At 47.3% G+C, this 20787-nt stretch overlaps 1 protein-coding gene across 1 annotated transcript in view; it reads left to right on the top strand.

Moving 5' to 3' along the window:
• Positions 1–19664, top strand: part of LOC141076815 (uncharacterized) — a 918929-nt gene extending 899265 nt beyond the window's left edge. Inside the window, exons 6-7 of the mRNA XM_073564122.1 lie at positions 19220–19369; positions 19499–19664. Coding sequence (XP_073420223.1) covers positions 19220–19369; positions 19499–19633 — 285 coding nt within the window. The 3' untranslated portion in view covers positions 19634–19664. The remainder of the gene's footprint in view (positions 1–19219; positions 19370–19498) is intronic.
• The last annotated feature ends 1123 nt before the right edge of the window (positions 19665–20787 follow it).

The raw sequence follows: 20787 nt of genomic DNA, 5'->3' as shown, positions 1-20787 counted from the left end.
TTTCCCAAAAGATGAAACTGAACTCCAGCGTTTTCTTGGACTATGCACTTATTGTTGTCAGTGGATACCGGATGCATCCCGCATAATGCAACCCCTTTACAACGCCTTGAAAGACGGTATAATGAACTATAAGGAAAGATGGCAGTGATGAGGATTACCTCCAATATGATTGTTCCCAACTTTTGACTGAAGAAACAGCTACTCCACCAAATGTCAGTGAGAACCCACTCCCAAATCCTGATCTGGTGTTATACACGGACGGTTCAAGATATGCTGACGAGTTTGGTAGATTCCACACGGGATATGCTGTTACCACAGAGGACACTGTAGTGCACGCAGCTGCGCTCCCGCCTCACAGTCAGCACAAGAAGCAGAACTCCAGGCTCTGTCTACTGCATGTACTTTGGCCAAGAACAGACGGGCTAATATATACACGGACTCACGGTATGCATTTGGTATTGCTCACGATTTTGGGGCTCTATGGGCCAATCGAGGGTTTATTACTACTGCCGGAACCCCAGTGAAAAATGCTGAAGCTGTTAAAACCCTCATGGACTCGATCAAATTACCTACTCAGGTGGCTATTATCAAAGTTAAGGCGCACGGTCCTAGGAACAGTCCACAGACTGTTGGCAACACATTTACGGATATGCAAGCAAAAGCCGCCGCTCTCTTATCCGTTGAACCAACCATACCAGCTATGGTGACCACATGCTCTCAGCGTAAACAGTTACAAGAAGCATTGACCCTACAAGAACCTGATGATCTTCAACAGACTGAAGTTTTCTGTCGGACCCCGCTAGACCGCTTAATGACGATGCAGAGAATGTCTCCAAAGGAAGAGGTGAAGCAATGGAAGACTGATGGGGCACGAATGGATAATGGTCTCTGGAAAAAGGACAGACTTGTGTGTCTCCCTAAGCGGATGTACCCTGCTATTGCCATATGGGCACATGGACCTACACATCGAGGAAAGAATCAGGCCCTCGCACTGGTGCAAAAATTCTACTGGGCCCCGGTTCTCCAGTTGGCCGGAAGCATTCCTTGTTACCAACATGACTGTAAAGACCACATCGAAGAAACTGGTGATGGAAGTTATATGCAGATATGGGGTTCCAGAAGTTGTTGAAAGTGATCAAGGCCCGGCCTTTTCTTCTCATATGTACCAAGAAGTTCTGACAATGCTTGGATCCACTGTAGCCCTCCATACTCCGTACCACCCACAATCCAGTGGGAAAGTTGAGAGGTTGAATGGCACACTGAAGGGACAATTGACCAAAATGATGCAGGAGACTATGGCTCCATGGCCAGAGCGCCTACCCATTGTTCTATACCACATCCGTACTACCCCTATTACAAAATATGGCCTGTCCCCATATGAGATATTGTTTGGTACTAGGCCCCCAGTTGCAAATTTCCAGCCTCAGCAGTTATCAGAAGAGACTGACCGTGTTGTTCAATATGTTATTCTGCTTAGTAAAAATCTTGCTAACACCTATGTTCTAGTTTTCTTTTCCTTTCCAGATTCAGCAGAAACCGATACCTGTTATAACCTGAAGCCTGGTGACTTGGTAGTCGTGAAAAGGCATGTCAGGAAGCACGGACTAGAACCCTTGTATGACGGTCTCTATCAAGTTCTCCTCATCACTAGTGTTGAGCATTCCGATACCGCAAGTATCGGGTATCGGCCGATACTTGCTGTATCGGAATTCCGATACAGACTTCCGATATTTTTTCAATATCGGAAGTCGGCATCGGAATCGGAAGTTCAAAGTTGATTGACAGCCTGACGTCATCATGATGCGCGGTGTGTGCGCATCATGATGCGCCGTCATTTCGGGCCTTCCGGGGGTCTCTGCCGGCCTGCCGGGGGGCTGTGTGGACTGCCCGGGGTCTGTACCGGCCTGCCGGGGGGCTGTGCCGGCCTGCCGGGGGGATGTGTGGACTGCCCGGGGTCTGTACCGGCCTGCCGGGGGGCTGTGCCGGCCTGCCGGTGGTCTGTGCACCCTGTGGGGGTCTGTACCGGCCTGCCGGGGGGCTGTGCTGATGTCCGGGGGTCTGTGCAAGCATCGTCCGATGGGACTACAAGTCCCATCTGGCGATGCCTGCTACCATGACAGTGATTGACACATTAGCCAATGATGGGACAGTAGTAGTCCCATCATCCGGCTAATGTGTTAAATGTTAAAAAAAAAAAAAAAAAAAAAAAATACTACATACATACTACATACATACTACATGCATGCTACATACATACTACATGCTACATACATACTGCATACATACCACATATATACTACATACATACTACATGCATGCTACATACATACTACATACATACTACATGCTACATACATACTACATATATACTACATGCATGCTACATACATACTACATGCTACATACATACTACATACATACTACATGCATGCTACATGCATACTACATGCATGCTACATACATACTACATACATACTACATATATACTACATGCATGCTACATACATACTGCATGCTACATACATACTACATTCATACCACATATATACTACATACATACTACATGCATGCTACATACATACTACATACATACTACATGCATGCTACATACATAACACATATATACTACATGCATGCTACATACATACTACATGCTACATACATACCACATACATACTACATACATACTACATGCATGCTACATACATACTACATGCTACATACATACTACATATATACTACATGCATGCTACATACATACTACATGCTACATACATACTACATACATACTACATACATACTACATGCATGCTACATGCATACTACATGCATGCTACATACATACTACATACATACTACATATATACTACATGCATGCTACATACATACTGCATGCTACATACATACTACATACATACCACATATATACTACATACATACTACATGCATGCTACATACATACTACATACATACTACATGCATGCTACATACATAACACATATATACTACATGCATGCTACATACATACTACATGCTACATACATACCACATACATACTACATACATACTACATGCATGCTACATACATACTACATGCTACATACATACTACATATATACTACATGCATGCTACATACATACTACATACATACTACATGCATGCTACATACATACTACATACATACTACATACATACTACATGCATGCTACATACATAACACATATATACTACATGCATGCTACATACATACTACATGCTACATACATACTACATATATACTACATGCATGCTACATACATACTACATTCTACATATATACTACATGCTACATACATACTACATGCATGCTACATACATACTACATACATACTACATGCATGCTACATACATACTACATGCTACATACATACCACATACATACTACATATATACTACATGCATGCTACATACATACTGCATGCTACATGCATGCTACATACATACTACATACATACTACATGCTACATACATACCACATATATACTACATACATACTACATACAATACATTCATCCAATACATACATAGACATACAGTACATATAACATAGAGTAACATACTTACCAATACTTGTCACATTGTTCCCCGAAGCCATTGTCTTTTAAAGGAATAAATATTAACATAACAAACCACAAAAATACTCACCCACGATCCGAAGCAGTCCACGAGTGTGTCCCACGACGATCTTGGGTAGAGAACTGCAGCATCAGCTGATGCCGCCGTTCTCTACGGGCTGCAGGAATCCAATGATGGAAGGTAGGTATCCTTCCGCACTGTATTCCTCCGCCACTTAAAAAAAAAAAAAGTCCCTAGTCTCACTTTATGCCATTGCTGCGTGGGAAATTCCCACACAGCAATGGCATAAAGTGAGACTAGGGACTTTTTTTTTTTTAAGTGGCGGAGGAATACAGTGCGGAAGGATACCTACCTTCCGTCATTGGATTCCTGCAGCCCGTAGAGAACGGCGGCATCAGCTGATGCTGCAGTTCTCTACCCAAGATCGTCGTGGGACACACTCGTGGACTGCTTCGGATCGTGGGTGAGTATTTTTGTGGTTTGTTATGTTAATATTTATTCCTTTAAAAGACAATGGCTTCGGGGAACAATGTGACAAGTATTGGTAAGTATGTTACTCTATGTTATATGTACTGTATGTCTATGTATGTATTGTATGAATGTATTGTATGTAGTATGTATGTAGTATATATGTGGTATGTATGTAGCATGTAGTATGTATGTAGTATGTATGTAGCATGCATGTAGTATATATGTAGTATGTATGTGGTATGTATGTAGCATGTAGTATGTATGTAGCATTCATGTAGTATGTATATAGTATGTATGTAGCATGCATGTAGTATGTATGTAGCATGTAGTATATATGTAGCATGTAGTATGTATGTAGCATGCATGTAGTATATATGTAGTATGTATGTAGCATGTAGTATGTATGTAGCATGCATGTAGTATGTATGTAGTATGTATGTAGCATGCATGTAGTATGTATGTAGCATGTAGTATATATGTAGCATGTAGTATGTATGTAGCATGCATGTAGTATATATGTAGTATGTATGTAGCATGTAGTATGTATGTAGCATGCATGTAGTATGTATGTAGTATGTATGTAGCATGCATGTAGTATGTATGTAGCATGTAGTATATATGTAGCATGTAGTATGTATGTAGCATGCATGTAGTATATATGTAGTATGTATGTAGCATGTAGTATGTATGTAGTATGTATGTAGTATGTATGTGGTATGTATGTAGCATGCATGTAGTATGTATGTAGTATATCTGTAGTATGTATGTAGCATGCATGTAGTATATATGTAGTATGTATGTAGCATGCAGTATGTATGTAGCATGCAGTATGTATGTAGCATGCATGTAGTATATATGTAGCATATATGTAGTATGTATGTAGCATGTAGTATATATGTAGTATGCATGTTGCATGCATGTAGTATATATGTAGTATGTATGTTGCATGTAGTATATATGTAGTATGAATGTAGCATGTATGTAGTATGAATGTAGCATGTATGTAGCATGTAATTTTTTTTTTTTTTTTTACATTCAACACATTAGCCGGATGATGGGACTACTACTGTCCCATCATTGGCTAATGTGTCAATCACTGTCATGGTAGCAGGCATCGCCCGATGGGACTTGTAGTCCCATCGGACGATGCCTGCACAGACCCCCGAAGCCTGCACAGCCCCCCGGCAGGCCGGCACAGCCCCCCGGCAGGCCGGCACAGCCCACCGGAGCCGGCACAGCCCCCCGGCAGGCCGGCACGGCCCACCGAAGCCTGCACAGCCCCCCCGGCAGGCCGGCACAGCCCCCCCGGCAGGCCGGCACAGCCCCCCGGCAGGCCGGCACAGACCACCGGAGCCTGCACAGACCCCCTGGCAGGCCGGCACAGCCCCCCGAAAGGCCCGTACAGACCCCAGAGAGGCTGTACAAGGCAAAAACAGGGTTTTTCTTATTCCGATACCGGAAGTCCCATAGACTTGAATGGGACTTCCGGTATCGGAATCGGCGATACCGATACTTTTTTTTAAGATCGGCCGATCCATTCCGATCCGATACTTTGAAGTATCGGACGGTATCGCTCAACTCTACTCATCACCCAACAAGCCAATAGCAAATGAAGGGACATAATGTTTTGGTTTTCCGTATTTTTCATATTATTATTATTGGTAGAAGTTAAAAGTTAAAGTTAGAAGATATTCAATGACTCAGAGATCAATACGTTAAAGATAATGATCGTAATAAGGACAGTTGGTTGTTCAGACACCTTCTCCTTTTTCAATCCAGCCAATTGGCTTAAGGGAATTGGGGGCTGGATAACTGGGATCTTACAGAGCTTGTTGCACATTGCTGCCTGTATCCTTGTTGTATATGTGATACTAAAACTTGTTCTTTGGTGTATTTCTGTATGTATTAGGAAATTCTGCACTAAGGCTGGTTTCACATTTGCGTTTTTTAGCGCTGGAAAAAAACGCATACCTGCGCATGCGTTTTTTCCCCTATATTTAACATGGGTGCGCATACCTGCGCACTGGTAAGCGCATGTATGCGATTTTCATGCGCTGCGTTTTTTTGGGGTGTGCGTTGGTATTTTCCAGACGCAGCATGTTGCATTTTTTGGCCCTTGAAAAAAGCGCATGCGCACGTATGCGCACGTTTTGCGCTAAAAATGGCCATTATAGCCTATGGATGCGCATACGTGCGCACTGGCATGCGCAGGTATGCGTTTTTTTAGCGCTGCGTTTTTTTGGTGGTGTCCACTTGTTGTCCTAGTTATAATCTTCTAAAGTCAAAAAAAAAAAGTCTATATAAAGGAGGTGCCTGCCAAAACTCTGCCACTACTACACTGACAGATTGAAGAGCAGACAGTCAACCAAGAACCCATTATATCAGCGAAGAATGTGAGTATATTACATTATATGCCTGTCCTTTTAAATTATGTATGTACTAATGATTTTTATTATTTTTACATGCAGTATGTCTTCAGAATCAGAGTATTCCCCATCGCGGCAGGAATTGGCGCAAGCAGACCGTGAGGTGATTATTTTTGTGCATCTGGTAAGTATATCTGCTGCTTCTCCAAATCTCTTACGTTTTTTTCAACTTTTTTAAGACATCGTCATCATCCTCTTCTGTGGACGGGACTAGTGAGGGCGAAGAGCAGGAGCAGCGAAGCCAAGTCCCGGTGGTGATACGGAATGTAAGTATCAAATGATTTGTAATGTTCTTTATTTTTTATCTTCTATTTTTACTCTTTTTTATGTTTCTTTTTTTGTAACTTTTTATTCAATTTAAATTGGATTATTCTAATGAATGTGTTTTGTCTAGGTTCCACAACGAGATGAAGACGTGTACCTGGATAATGAGCAGCTCATCAGCCTGGTCCAGGAGCGTTCGCCGTTGTGGGACAGCCGTGACCGGCTGCACAAGGACATTGTGGTGACCCGGCGGCTATGGAATGAGGTGGCCGCAGCGTTGATGGATGGCTGGGACAGCGCCACAGCATCCTCCAAAAAGGCGTTTAGTGAGTATTTCCCTGCTCTGTATTGTGCCGCAGTGACTGTTGTCCTTGACGGCACTGTTGGGTTTCGTGCTAGGTGTATTCTAGCAGGAAACCCAACAGTGTCATCGGGGTCTACAGTGACTGCTTTGAGTATTGTATTGCTACATTGTGCCGCAGTGACTGTTGTCCTTGACGGCACTGTTGGGTTTCGTGCTAGGTGTATTCTAGCAGGAAACCCAACAGTGTCATCGTGGTCTACAGTGACTGCTTTGAGTATTGTATTGCTACATTGTGCCGCAGTGACTGTTGTCCTTGACGGCACTGTTGGGTTTCGTGCTAGGTGTATTCTAGCAGGAAACCCAACAGTGTCATCGTGGTCTACAGTGACTGCTTTGAGTATTGTATTGCTACATTGTGCCGCAGTGACTGTTGTCCTTGACGGCACTGTTGGGTTTCGTGCTAGGTGTATTCTAGCAGGAAACCCAACAGTGTCATCGGGGTCTACAGTGACTGCTTTGAGTATTGTATTGCTACATTGTGCCGCAGTGACTGTTGTCCTTGACGGCACTGTTGGGTTTCGTGCTAGGTGTATTCTAGCAGGAAACCCAACAGTGTCATCGGGGTCTACAGTGACTGCTTTGAGTATTGTATTGCTACATTGTGCCGCAGTGACTGTTGTCCTTGACGGCACTGTTGGGTTTCGTGCTAGGTGTATTCTAGCAGGAAACCCAACAGTGTCATCGGGGTCTACAGTGACTGCTTTGAGTATTGTATTGCTACATTGTGCCGCAGTGACTGTTGTCCTTGACGGCACTGTTTTTTTTTATCAACAGTGGACAAAGTCCGAACACGTTGGCGTTCGATCAAGGACCGCTTCAACAGTGATGTTCGTGCTGAGGGCCAGGTTCGCAGTGGATCTGCGTCAAGGACCAGAACTAGATACCGTCACTATAACGCGTTGCAGTTCCTAAGACCGGTCCTTGCCACGAGATCGTAAGTATTATAAATTTTGGGTTTTTATTTTTATTAATCTGTGTTTTTCTAATCCACAGCTGATGCTTCTTGTAAAGGCATGGTAGTAATGATTTTCCTTTCTTCAACAGCACCTGGAGCAGCACCCTGCAACCTGGCCCTGGAGCGGTCCTTCCTCGGACGTCCTCTGACCCGTCCCAGCCATCCGACAGCCAGGAAGCACCTTGCAGGTCAACCACACACACAGCTGGTGACCAGGAAGCTGGGCCATCAGGTGTTCCCCTGTCCCAGGTCTCTGCCACTGGTTATGCGTGCACTACCCGCCAGCGGCAGAGGGCCTTGGACAGGAATGTCTTGCCCGAGTTTATGCATTTGAGCGAGACATTTAATTCCAGCCTCAAGTCACTGTCCGACAGAGTTGAAAGCGGTTTTGCACTCATGGAACGTGGTTTTAACCACTTTGAACACCGCTTCAATTCTGTAGAACAGCGCCTTGACCGTCTGGAGGCCGACCTCAACAGACCAGCACACCATTTTTTTAGTAAGATTGAAAAGGGCATGGCGGAACACCTTAGTCCTGATCAACAGCTGAATGTGCTGCAGGCCTGCAACAATGCTTTCTTGCAGGCTATGCAGCATAATCGGTACGGTCAGCAGTCAGTGGTGTCCTTTCCACCTGTGCCACCATTGACTCGCTTCACCTCACTACCGACTTGTGCTGCATACCACTGCACGGACACCTCTATTCAAAGCCAGAACACCCACCGTTACACCACCACAAGTCTGAGTGCAGCTGGTCACTTCACCGACACCACCATGGCAAGCGCTGCTCCTGTCTGGAGCACCACCGCCACTCCCATGCATGCGTGGAGCTCAGCCACCACTAGGCAAACATGGAACAGCCCTGCCGCTACAACAACGTGTAGTAGCCCTGCCACCACCACTCTGCAAACCTGGACCATCACTGCCGCCACCAGTCCTCCTGCAAGGACGAGCACTGACAACGAAGAGCAGCAGCAGCAGCCACCTCAGCAGCAGCTCCAGCCACCTCATCAGCAGCCACCTCAGCAGCAGCAGCCACCTCAGCAGCAGCTGCAACCACCTCAGCAGCAGCTGCAACCACCTCAGCAGCAGCAGCCACCTCAGCAGCAGCCGCCACCTCAGCAGCAGCCGCCACCTCAGCAGCAGCAGCCGCCACCTCAGCAGCAGCAGCCGCCACCTCAGCAGCAGCAGCAGCCACACCTGCAGACGGGGGACCTACACTCAATATTTGCCCCTACTTCAAGGCGAAATCCATCAAGGCGGGCATTGGGCCAAAGTCGGTCCAGGCACACAAGCCTACGGCGACATGCCATTACAACTAATGTACCTGAACAGATTTCCTCTCCTCCAAGTGTTCCTAGTTTGATTCCCTTAACTGGACTACCTTCCCCCACAAGTTTTGTTGCCCCTTCCCCTCAAACACCGTCTTCAACAGCAAGTGTTGCATATTCCCTGCACACCCCCAAATTGAAACCATCTGCCCCCAAACGCCGGAAAAAATAATTTTTTGGTTTATTTTTGTGATAAAAAATAAATTTACATTTGTGGTTCACCATTACTAAGTTTCATTAATGTTGTTTGCGCCGCTCACACACACTGATGGGTAAATACATGTTAAAAACCAACCCAAGGCCTAGTATAGTCATATGTGAAATAACACGGACTAGTATAGTCATACCAAGGCCTAGTGTAATAACTCGAGTTTTACCAACTTGGATCTGGTTTCATGAAAAACAAACTGTTGAAACTTATCTTAAAAATAATTTTCTTTTTAGTTTCACCAGTTTGTTTTTTGTGAAACAAGATGCTAGTTGTTAAAAATCGAGTTATTACAGTAGGCCTTGGTATGACTATACTAGGCCGTGGTATTTCACATATGACTATACTAGTAGGCCCAAGGCCTACTATACTCATATTTGAAATACCACGGCCTAGTATAGTCATTCCAAGGCCTAGTGTAATAACTCTAGTTTTACCAACTAGAATCCGGTTTCATGAAAAACAAACTGTTGAAACTTATAAGTTTCTTTCTAGTTTCACCAGTTTGTTTTTTGTGAAACAAGATGCTAGTTGTTAAAAATCGAGTTATTACAGTAGGCCTTGGTATGACTATACTAGGCCGTGGTATTTCACATATGACTATACTAGTAGGCCCAAGGCCTACTATACTCATATTTGAAATACCACGGCCTAGTATAGTCATTCCAAGGCCTAGTGTAATAACTCTAGTTTTACCAACTAGAATCCGGTTTCATGAAAAACAAACTGTTGAAACTTATAAGTTTCTTTCTAGTTTCACCAGTTTGTTTTTTGTGAAACAAGATGCTAGTTGTTAAAAATTGAGTTATTACAGTAGGCCTTGGTATGACTATACTAGGCCGTGGTATTTCACATATGACTATACTACTAGCCCCAAGGCCTACTATACTCATATTTGAAATACCACGGCCTAGTATAGTCATTCAAAGGCCTAGTGTAATAACTTGTAAGTTGGAATGGAGCAGATTACATTCATCCACTCAATGCTGACTTGTATTCCCCATGGACTTTCATTGGGGTTGGGTTTTGAGGGTTGTGTTTTGAGAAAATCACATACTTTGTTTTCAACTAGTTGCACAATTTTCTCTTGAAAAAAAATGGTTTCCTGATTCATGGCCTGCAGCTTTGCTCGTTCCAATATATTTCACGCAGACTAGCAATGCTGCATTTTAACTCATATGTGTATTTACCTGCCCAGGTGTGTGAACATCAAAAAATTCAGTTATACATGGGAAGTTTTTTATTAAATTGGAGTTTCAAAAATATAGTGCACTCAGTAATGGTATCAAATAAGGTTTTTTATTACCATAAACAAACAAAAACATTACACCATTTCATCTTGCCAGTGCACCCGTCCTACATCAGAAATAAAGAAGGCCGCAAATTGGTCCCTCATTTGGCCAACTTCAACGGATGACCTGAGAGTGTGCTGAGTGAATTCAGGCAATGGGTTAGGAGCATCATCGTCCAGTTCAAAGGTCGGGTGCTCTTTAGCCATCACAAAGTTATGTAGAACCACACAGGCCTTCACCACCTCATCGACTGTTTCAAGTTTAAGATTAATGGCCGTGCCCAGAATTCGCCATCTGGAAACAAGAATCCCAAAAGCACACTCGACAGTTCTTCTGGCCCTTGTCAGCCTGTAATTAAATATTTTTTTGGTGTGGTCCAAGTCCCGGCTGGAGTAGGGTTTCAGTAAGTTTCCGCACATTTGAAAAGCCTCATCGCCAACCATTACAAAGGGCAGTGGCGGAGCTTCGGTGTGAGGAAGAGGCCGTGGCATAGGGAAATTAAATTGGTTGCCATACAACCTCCGGCCCATGTCTGAGTTTTTAAAAGCCTGTGAGTCATTACCACGGCCAAATGCTCCAATGTCCACTGCTACAAACATACATCCGGCATCCGCAATCGCAATGAGTACTATTGAAAAGTACTTTTTGTAATTATAGTACTCAGATCCCGTTCTTTGGGGTTTGATGATCCGTATGTGTTTACCATCAACAGCTCCCAAACAGTTGGGAAAATTGCATACTGTCCAGAATTTGTCAGCAATTTCCATCCACTTTTCAGCGGTGGGCAGGGGCATAAATTCTGGGCAAAGAACATTCCAGAGAGCCCGGCAGGTGTCAGCAACAATTCCAGACAAGGTAGAGATTCCAATACGGTACTGGAAGTGTAGTGAAGATAGGGTTTCTCCAGTCGCCAGGAATCTGTGAACAGACAAAGAAGTAAAATTAATATTTATGAATATTATTTTAAAAAACTATAAAATAAAATATTAGTACATTCACGAAAACTAATTACCCAAGGTTTTGAATACTAAATTTAAAAAAAAAACATCAGACCGCACCCCTTGGTTTTTAAAACATACCGTAATGTCACCAGTAGCCGTTCCTCAGGAGGAATCGCACGACGGAGCTGTGTGTCCTGTCTCCGGATGGATTGTTGGACACGAGCAAGCAAATCCATGAAACTTTCGTGGGACATCCTGATATAATCTGTAAATTTCTCCGGGTTTGCCTGTAGCTCGCTGTAGAGGGTGTGGTATGCCCCACGGCTCTCCCGGAGTTCAACAATCGGATGTATCCACATACGCCGCCGTCTTCGCTGCCTCTCTCTCTTCCTTTGTTCATGGCAAGCAACTGCATACGCCTGAGCCATCGCGATGTCCAAATCCAAGTTGAAGTGAAAACTCTTCCAGCGCAGATCCATGGTCACGAGAAGAATCAAGCAAATGTGAAGAATACTGTAGACAGGGTCTATATATTAACATACCACACCCACAATGAAGTCCCATTGGTCTTGTGTGTTGTTGAATGGTTGTTTTTTCATTTTTGTGGGGTTTTTCCAAAATCTGTAAAAAAACGCTAACGCACAAAAAACGCATACAAACGCGCAAAAACGCTGCGTTTTTTTCCTGCATGCGCATAAAAATGCTTGAAAAAAACGCAGCGTTTGTATGCATTTGTATGCGTTTTTTTAATGCGTTTTTTTGCGGGAAAAAAACGCATTGAAAAAACGCATACATTAGCATACAACTGCTGCGTTTTTTTCAAGCATTTTTATGAGCATGCATGAAAAAAACGCAGCGTTTTTATGCGTTTGTATGCGTTTTTAGTGCGTTTTTACCGCGTTTGCGTTTTTTTCCAACATTTTTAGGTGGCCCCTCACACTACCCAAACCATGACTTTACTAACCCTAACCCTGACCCTAACCCTAACCCTAACCCTGACCCTAACCCTTAACCAAATCATACTTAACCCTAACCCAAACCCTAAACCCTAACTAACCCTAACCCTAACCCTAACCCTGACCCTAACCCTAACCCTAACCCTAACCCTGACCCTAACCCTAACCCTAACCCTAACCCTGACCCTAACCCTAACCCTAACCCTGACCCTAACCCTTAACAAAACCATACTTAACCCTAACCCTGACCCTGACCCTAACCCTAACCCTAACCCTAACCCTAACCCTGACCCTAACCCTAACCCTAACCCTAACCCTAACCCTAACCCTGACCCTAACCCTTAACAAAACCATACTTAACCCTAATCCTGACCCTAACCCTGACCCTAATCCTTAACAAAACCATACTTAACCCTAACCCTGACCCTAACCCTGACCCTAACCCTAACCCTGACCCTAACCCTAACCCTAACCCTAACCCTGACCCTAACCCTTAACAAAACCATACTTAACCCTAATCCTGACCCTAACCCTGACCCTAATCCTTAACAAAACCATACTTAACCCTAACCCTGACCCTAACCCTAACCCTGACCCTAACCCTAACCCTAACCCTTAACAAAACCATACTTAACCCTAATCCTGACCCTAACCCTGACCCTAACCCTTAACCAAACCATACTAAACCCTAACCCTGACCCAAAACCCAACCCTAACCCTGACCCTGACCCTAACCCTAACCCTAAACCCCCTTAACTAACCCTAACTCTAACTCAAACCCCTAAATTCCATGGTTAAAAAAAAAAAACGCATATGCAAAAAAACGCTTACATGAGCATGCCAGTGCGCACATATGCGCATCCATAGGCTATAATGGCCCTTTTTAGAGCAAAACGTGCGCATATGTGCGCATGCGCTTTTTTGCAGGGCCAAAAAATGCAACATGATGCGTCTGGAAAATCCAATCGCACACCCCAAAAAAACGCAGCGCATGAAAATCGCATACATGCGCTTACAAGCGCGCAAGTATGCGCACCCATGTTAAAGATAGGGGAAAAAACGCATGCGCAGGTTAGCGTTTTTTTCCAGCGCTAAAAAACGCAAATGTGAAACCAGCCTAACATGGCCATACTGACGGAAACATAAAAAAGTTATGGCTGTGGGAAGAAGGGGGGGCCAAAAACAGAAATGCAAAAATGAAAAAGGGTAAGGTCTCGAAGGGGTTAAAAATCCTATTTTTCCTTCCCCGTTCTCCTCCTTAACCCTTTCTCCCCTTTATTCTGCCTCTATCTTTCATGACTTTACATTTCTCTTTTTTGCTGTTGTTTGGTTCTTGTCTGTATTACTGGGTATTTATAATCTGTCTCCCCTTTTTCTTTACCTCATTTATGTAAATAAATCCTTAATAAAAACTACTTTACCATAAAAGGCGCCCGCTGTGCGCCCGAGGACGCGGCTGATCTGTGCGGATTTGGGGCTTTTCTCTCTAATAAAATCGCGGGTAAAAAACTGCAGAAACTTTATTAAGTGCAGAATCAAAGCTTTTCTGTCCTCTAAAAAGCGCATTAAAACCGCGGCTTCACATCTGCACCAAGAACGCATCAAATAAGGGGGAGAAGATCGTTATTGTAGATGGTGCGGATCCTGCAGAAAACAAAAAACACCGTATTTCTGCAGTGTGTGAACACGGCCTTACAGACACAAATAAGCTGGATGTCGTATAGTGACGCTACATAAAGAGGAGAACGTTCTGGAGGCTCCGACTGTGAATGACGGCACAAAAAATAATCCCCAGGTCCCACGCACGCTGGACCAGAGACCTATGAATCCATCTGCTCATCTCTAGTCCCAACTGTCCCGGATACAGCGGACAGTCCCGGATTTGGGTCTACACCCTGCAGTCTCAGGCGTCTGCTGAATTTCCCTCACTACCAGCGCCACTCTGACAACCCCTCCTGCCGGGGGAGAAAGCAGTGCTAAATGGCCATGGATTAGGGTGAGGCCAAAGTTTGCTGCTATGCGCGTCGCATGCTCTGTGCCTCTTTCTGTGCTTCAAAAGTTGTGAGGTGTGCACAGTTACTTGGTGTAACACTGGTGGATGTGGACCCACTGCACCATCGGCCACGCTTACCTACACACACAGCTTCGCTCCGTACACCACGTACACACACGGCTCTGCTCTGTACACCTCGTACACACGGCTCCGGTCCGCACACCTCGTACACACAGTGCTCCGCTCCGTACACCTCGTACACACACAGCTCCGCTCCGTACACCTCGTACACACAGGGCTCCGTTCCGTACACCTCGTACATACAGGGCTCCGCTCCGTACAGCTCATACACACACGGCTCCGCTGCGTACACCCCGTACACACACGGCTCCTCTCCGTACACCTCGTACACACACGGCTCTGCTCCTTACACCTCGTACACACACGGCTCCGCTCCGTACACCTCGTACACACAGGGCTCCGCTCCGTACACCATGTATACACACGGCTCTGCTCCGTACACCTCGTACACACACGGCTCTGCTCCTTACACCTCGTACACACACGGCTCCGCTCCGTACACCTCGTACACACACGGCTCCGCTCCGTACACCTCGTACACACACGGCTCCGCTCCGTACACCTCGTACACACAGGGCTCCGCTCCGTACACCCTGTATACACACGGCTCCGCTCCGTACACCTCGTACACACACGGCTCTGCTCCTTACACCTCGTACACACGCGGCTCTGCTCCGTACACCTCGTACACACACGGCTCTGCTCCTTACACCTCGTACACACACGGCTCTGCTCCTTACACCTCGTACACACACGGCTCCGCTCCGTACACCTCGTACACACAGGGCTCCGCTCCGTACACCATGTATACACACGGCTCTGCTCCGTACACCTCGTACACACACGGCTCTGCTCCTTACACCTCGTACACACACGGCTCCGCTCCGTACACCTCGTACACACACGGCTCCGCTCCGTACACCTCGTACACACAGGGCTCCACTCCGTACACCCTGTATACACACGGCTCCGCTCCGTACACCTCGTACACACGCGGCTCTGCTCCTTACACCTCGTACACACGCGGCTCTGCTCCGTACACCTCGTACACACGCGGCTCCGCTCCGTACACCTCGTACACACAGGGCTCCGCTCCGTACACCCTGTATACACACGGCTCCGCTCCGAACACCTCGTACACACGCGGCTCCGCTCCGTACACCTCGTACACTCGCGGCTCCGCTCCGTACACCCCGTACACACGCGGCTCCGCTCCGTACACCCCGTACACACGCGGCTCCGCTCCGTACACCTCGTACACACGCGGCTCCGCTCCGTACACCTCGTACACACGCGGCTCCGCTCCGTACACCTCGTACACACGCGGCTCCGCTCCGTACACCTCGTACACACGCGGCTCCGCTCCGTACACCTCGTACACACGCGGCTCAGCTCCGTACACCCCGTACACACGCGGCTCCGCTCCGTACACCTCGTACACACGCGGCTCCGCTCCGTACACCTCGTACACACGCGGATCCGCTCCGTACACCTCGTACACACGCGGCTCAGCTCCGTACACCCCGTACACACGCGGCTCAGCTCCGTACACCCCGTACACACGCGGCTCCGCTCCGTACACCCCGTACACACGCGGCTCCGCTCCGTACACCTCGTACACACGCGGCTCCGCTCCGTACACCTCGTACACACGCGGCTCAGCTCCGTACACCCCGTACACACGCGGCTCAGCTCCGCACACCTCGTACACACGCGGCTCCGCTCCGCACACCTCGTACACACGCGGCTCCGCTCCGTACACCTCGTACACACGCGGCTCCGCTCCGTACACCTCGTACACACGCGGCTCCGCTCCGCACACCTCGTACACACGCGGCTCCGCTCCGTACACCTCGTACACACGCGGCTCCGCTCCGCACACCTCGTACACACGCGGCTCCGCTCCGCACACCTCGTACACACGCGGCTCCGCTCCGTACACCTCGTACACACGGCTCCGCTCCGTACACCTCGTACACACGCGGCTCCGCTCCGTACACCTCGTACACACACGGCTCCGCTCCGTACACCTCGTACACACGCGGCTCCGCTCCGTACACCTCGTACACACACGGCTCCGCTCCGTACACCTCGTACACACGGCTCCGCTCCGTACACCTCGTACACACACGGCTCCGCTCCGTACACCTCGCACACACGCGGCTCCGCTCCGTACACCTCGCACACACACGGCTCCGCTCCGCACACCTCGTACACACGCGGCTCCGCTCCGTACACCTCGTACACACGCGGCTCCGCTCCGTACACCTCGTACACGCGGCTCCGCTCCGTACACCTCGTACACACACGGCTCTGCTCCGTACACCCCGTACACACGCGGCTCCTCTCCGTACACCTCGTACACACGCGGCTCCGCTCCGTACACCTCGTACACACACGGCTCCGCTCCGTACACCTCGTACACACGTGGCTCCGCTCCGTACACCTCGTACACACACGGCTCCGCTCCGTACACCTCGTACACACACGGCTCCGCTCCGTACACCTCGTACACACACGGCTCCGCTCCGTACACCTCGTACACACACGGCTCTGCTACATCCACCCTGTAAACCCCTCCTGACCCCACACAGAAACTTCCCCTCATCCAGCACCATGACAAACAGCACAGCAGAGTCCTGCACACACTGAGGCCCCTGATCATGTGACCCCTGACTCCTCCCCTCCTGTGACCTCATCACAGGTCCTGTGCACAGAGCAGTCATATATGTGGCGGACGCTCCTGGACCTTCTGCTTTCTGGGCCGGTTCCTCCTGTGAGTCCTGTTAACCCTTTCGCCCCCTGTCGTCTCCTTTCTGACAGGACAATCTCTGAATTCGGACAGTGTGACAGGAATTTCAGCAATGTGGAAGGAAGAAATGACAATTTTACTGTTTCCCTCACAGAAATGTGACTTTCCCCCCAATGTATCATTGTCCTACAGGTGACAGGAGCGCTGAGGCCGCACAGTGCGCCGTGTCTCCTGAGTGCCGATACCCCACAGGCTCGGGAGGGAAGGGGCGCCATTGTGGCGGGGATAGACGGCGGACGCCGTGTGACGTGTGAAGAGCGCTGACACCAGAACAGCAGAGACCCCACAAGTGGCCCCATGTTACCCCCTCCACCTCTGGGGGGCTCATCTAGGGGGCAGGGAGGATTATTAACCCTCAGGGGGTCACAGAATTGTGTAACATTGAGCGGAGGAATGAAATGTTCCCACTAAAATGTCGCTCCGTCCCCGAGTCTGTAATTATCACACGGGAGAAGAGGAGAAAACAGAAACCACTTGTTCCACAATTTCCCCTGAGCGCCGATACCCCATAAGGGGCCGGACACTCCTCAGGAGGGAAGGAGCGCCGTCTGACAGGGCAGAGTCTGCTCTTATGGTGTTAGGGGGTCACATTATCAGAGCCCCCAATAAGAGGCGCCATGTTACACCCGCCACCTCTCAATTACTCATCTGTCTCCCAGAATTTTATACCATTGGGCGATGAGGAAAAAATAATTACATTTTACCACAAAAAATAGTTTTATCTTCAGAGCAGCCATAGAAGCTGTCAGTGCTGAGAGAGAGACTGGATTGTTGCAGCTGCCTGAAGAAGGAGCCGCTGTGCTCTGCAAGCTGCAAACATACTATTATCTGGTTATAAAGGCGTCACTCCTAGAATAGTTATATCATCATTGGGCAGAAAAGTCTTCACATCCATCTTGTAATATGGGAAAGTCTAAGGCCAGAAATAATCCCCATAAATCACTGTACATGGAGACTTTGGGATCAGATCATTTCTGTCCGTTGTGTTTGTGGAAACAAAAAATCTTTTCTAAAAGCCTCAAACTTCTGTGTGTGACTCAGAGCTGAGACCTAACGTGAGAGAAGATTCCAGTGCGGGGAAGACGGGAAACCTTCATATAGACGGCCGGTGGGGATGGAGGCAGTGACCGACTCTGGCCACATCTGTCTCTAGAGCCGCAGTAGAAGATGAAGATGTCGTCCTCATCATGAAGGAGTTATTTCTCATGTCGCGTGTAATGAATATCTCCTGCAGTATTGCTAATGCCGATTCCAGTGTCGGTAATGAGACGAGAATTAGCGTTATGGAAGATGAGTCTATGAGGAACGTGTTCAGCTGCCGACTCCGAGGAGGAAACTGCTTGTTGTCTGTGGCCTAAATATATAGGTTTTATTAGTAGATGTCAGGGAAGAAAACTAAACCCTGTAAGATAATAAATCTCCTCCTATGTTTCCCTTATTATCTCCAGTAATTGTATTATTACACAGGATTCTTATGATGTTACATCGGATCATCTTCTTCTCATTCAGGTCTCTACAATATCGGATCCTCTCAGTGAAGATCTTCTACAGAAGAGAGTTTTCCTGATTTACCCATCAAGGATGGATATGGACAGAGACAAGATGGCGGAGAGGATGTTGCACCTCACCCTAGAGATCCTCTTCCGTCTCACTGGAGAGGTGAGAGATTCTGATGACGTCACATTACATCATTCTTATCTATGGGAATAACAGATGGACAGAACTGGAGAGGTGAGGACTCTGGAAATGTCTGTAGTGAGATTTATTAATGTGTCCCTCCCTTACCAGGATTACACAGTGGTGAAGAAGACCTCTAGTGATCGCTGTCAGGACCCTGTGTCTGAAGGATGTGGAAGACCCCTGAGCCCAATCACGGGGCCTCCACCTCACCCCCTGAGGACATCAATGACCAGAAGATCCTAGACCTCATCTACAAGATGATTGAGCTGCTGACTGGAGAGGTGACACTGCTGGGAATGCTGGGACATTATACAGTAACACTATGAAGGGATCGGGGGATGACGGTATCATTGTATGTGTCAGGTTCCTATAAGGTGTCAGGATGTCGCTGTCTATTTCTCCATGGAGGAGTGGGAGTATTTAGAAGGACACAGAGATCTGTACAAGAACGTCATAATGGAGGTTCCCCAGCTCCTCACATCTCCAGGTAATAGACAGGACTAAATACACACGGCCTATAATTATCTGTATGTAGAGAATGAATTCAGTCCCTGTATGTGTTTCCTCCAGATCTATCCAGTAAGAGGACAACACCAGAGAGATGTCCCCGTCCTCTTCTTCCACAGGACTGTAAACAAGAAGATCCCAGTGCTCCTCAGGATCATCAGGTAGATGGAGAGAAGGTGTCAGGAGATCTCCCCTATTGTCATGTCGGACACTGTTCACACCAGGGTGTCCGGCAGACAGCGGTAATACCCTGTTGGGTATTCTGTTCCAGTCGGGATAGGGTTAACCAGGTTGTCATGCTGGCTGAGGGCTGGGCCACGCCCTTGGTCTTTAAATAGTTCGTCCTGACTATGGGCGTCGCCGACTATAGCTTTTGCCTAGTGCTAGCAATACCGGTCAGCAGTGGTGGTGTTGGAGCGTCTGATATCTGGTGCAGTATATCCCTCAGTGGTTCTTTCTCCAATCTGTTATATATATATTTGGTTGCCCTTGCACATTATTGTATTCCCTTGTGTATTAACTGTGTGGTGTTTCTTTTACCCCTGTCCATACGTATTTGTGGGGTCTGGTGTCTGGTCCCCTCACTGGGTGGAGGGAGGTGGGTTCAGCTTAGGGCTGGACAGGAGACAGGGACAGGGTGGAGGCTCAGGCAGGCACACCTTCAGTGTAAACCCTGGGTAGAGGGACAGACAGGGTTCCCCTAGTCTGAGGGACATCGCAGGGGTCCCGGGGTTTTTGCCTAAAGTAACCTAGGCATACCTTGACATTATAGTCGGCCCAAATAATAAAGTGAGAGAAAAAAAAAAAAAAAAAGGTATAGATAGGGAATATAGGGGTTACTTACTATGGATCCTATACTTTCCCTAACCAAGCAGCTGGAGGCTCTATCC

Source organism: Dendrobates tinctorius, unplaced genomic scaffold, assembly GCF_039654945.1.
Source record: "Dendrobates tinctorius isolate UK_male_01 unplaced genomic scaffold, ASM3965494v1 ptg000430l, whole genome shotgun sequence".
Classification (NCBI taxonomy): Eukaryota; Metazoa; Chordata; class Amphibia; order Anura; family Dendrobatidae; genus Dendrobates; species Dendrobates tinctorius.
This window is presented reverse-complemented; position numbering and strand designations above follow the sequence as displayed.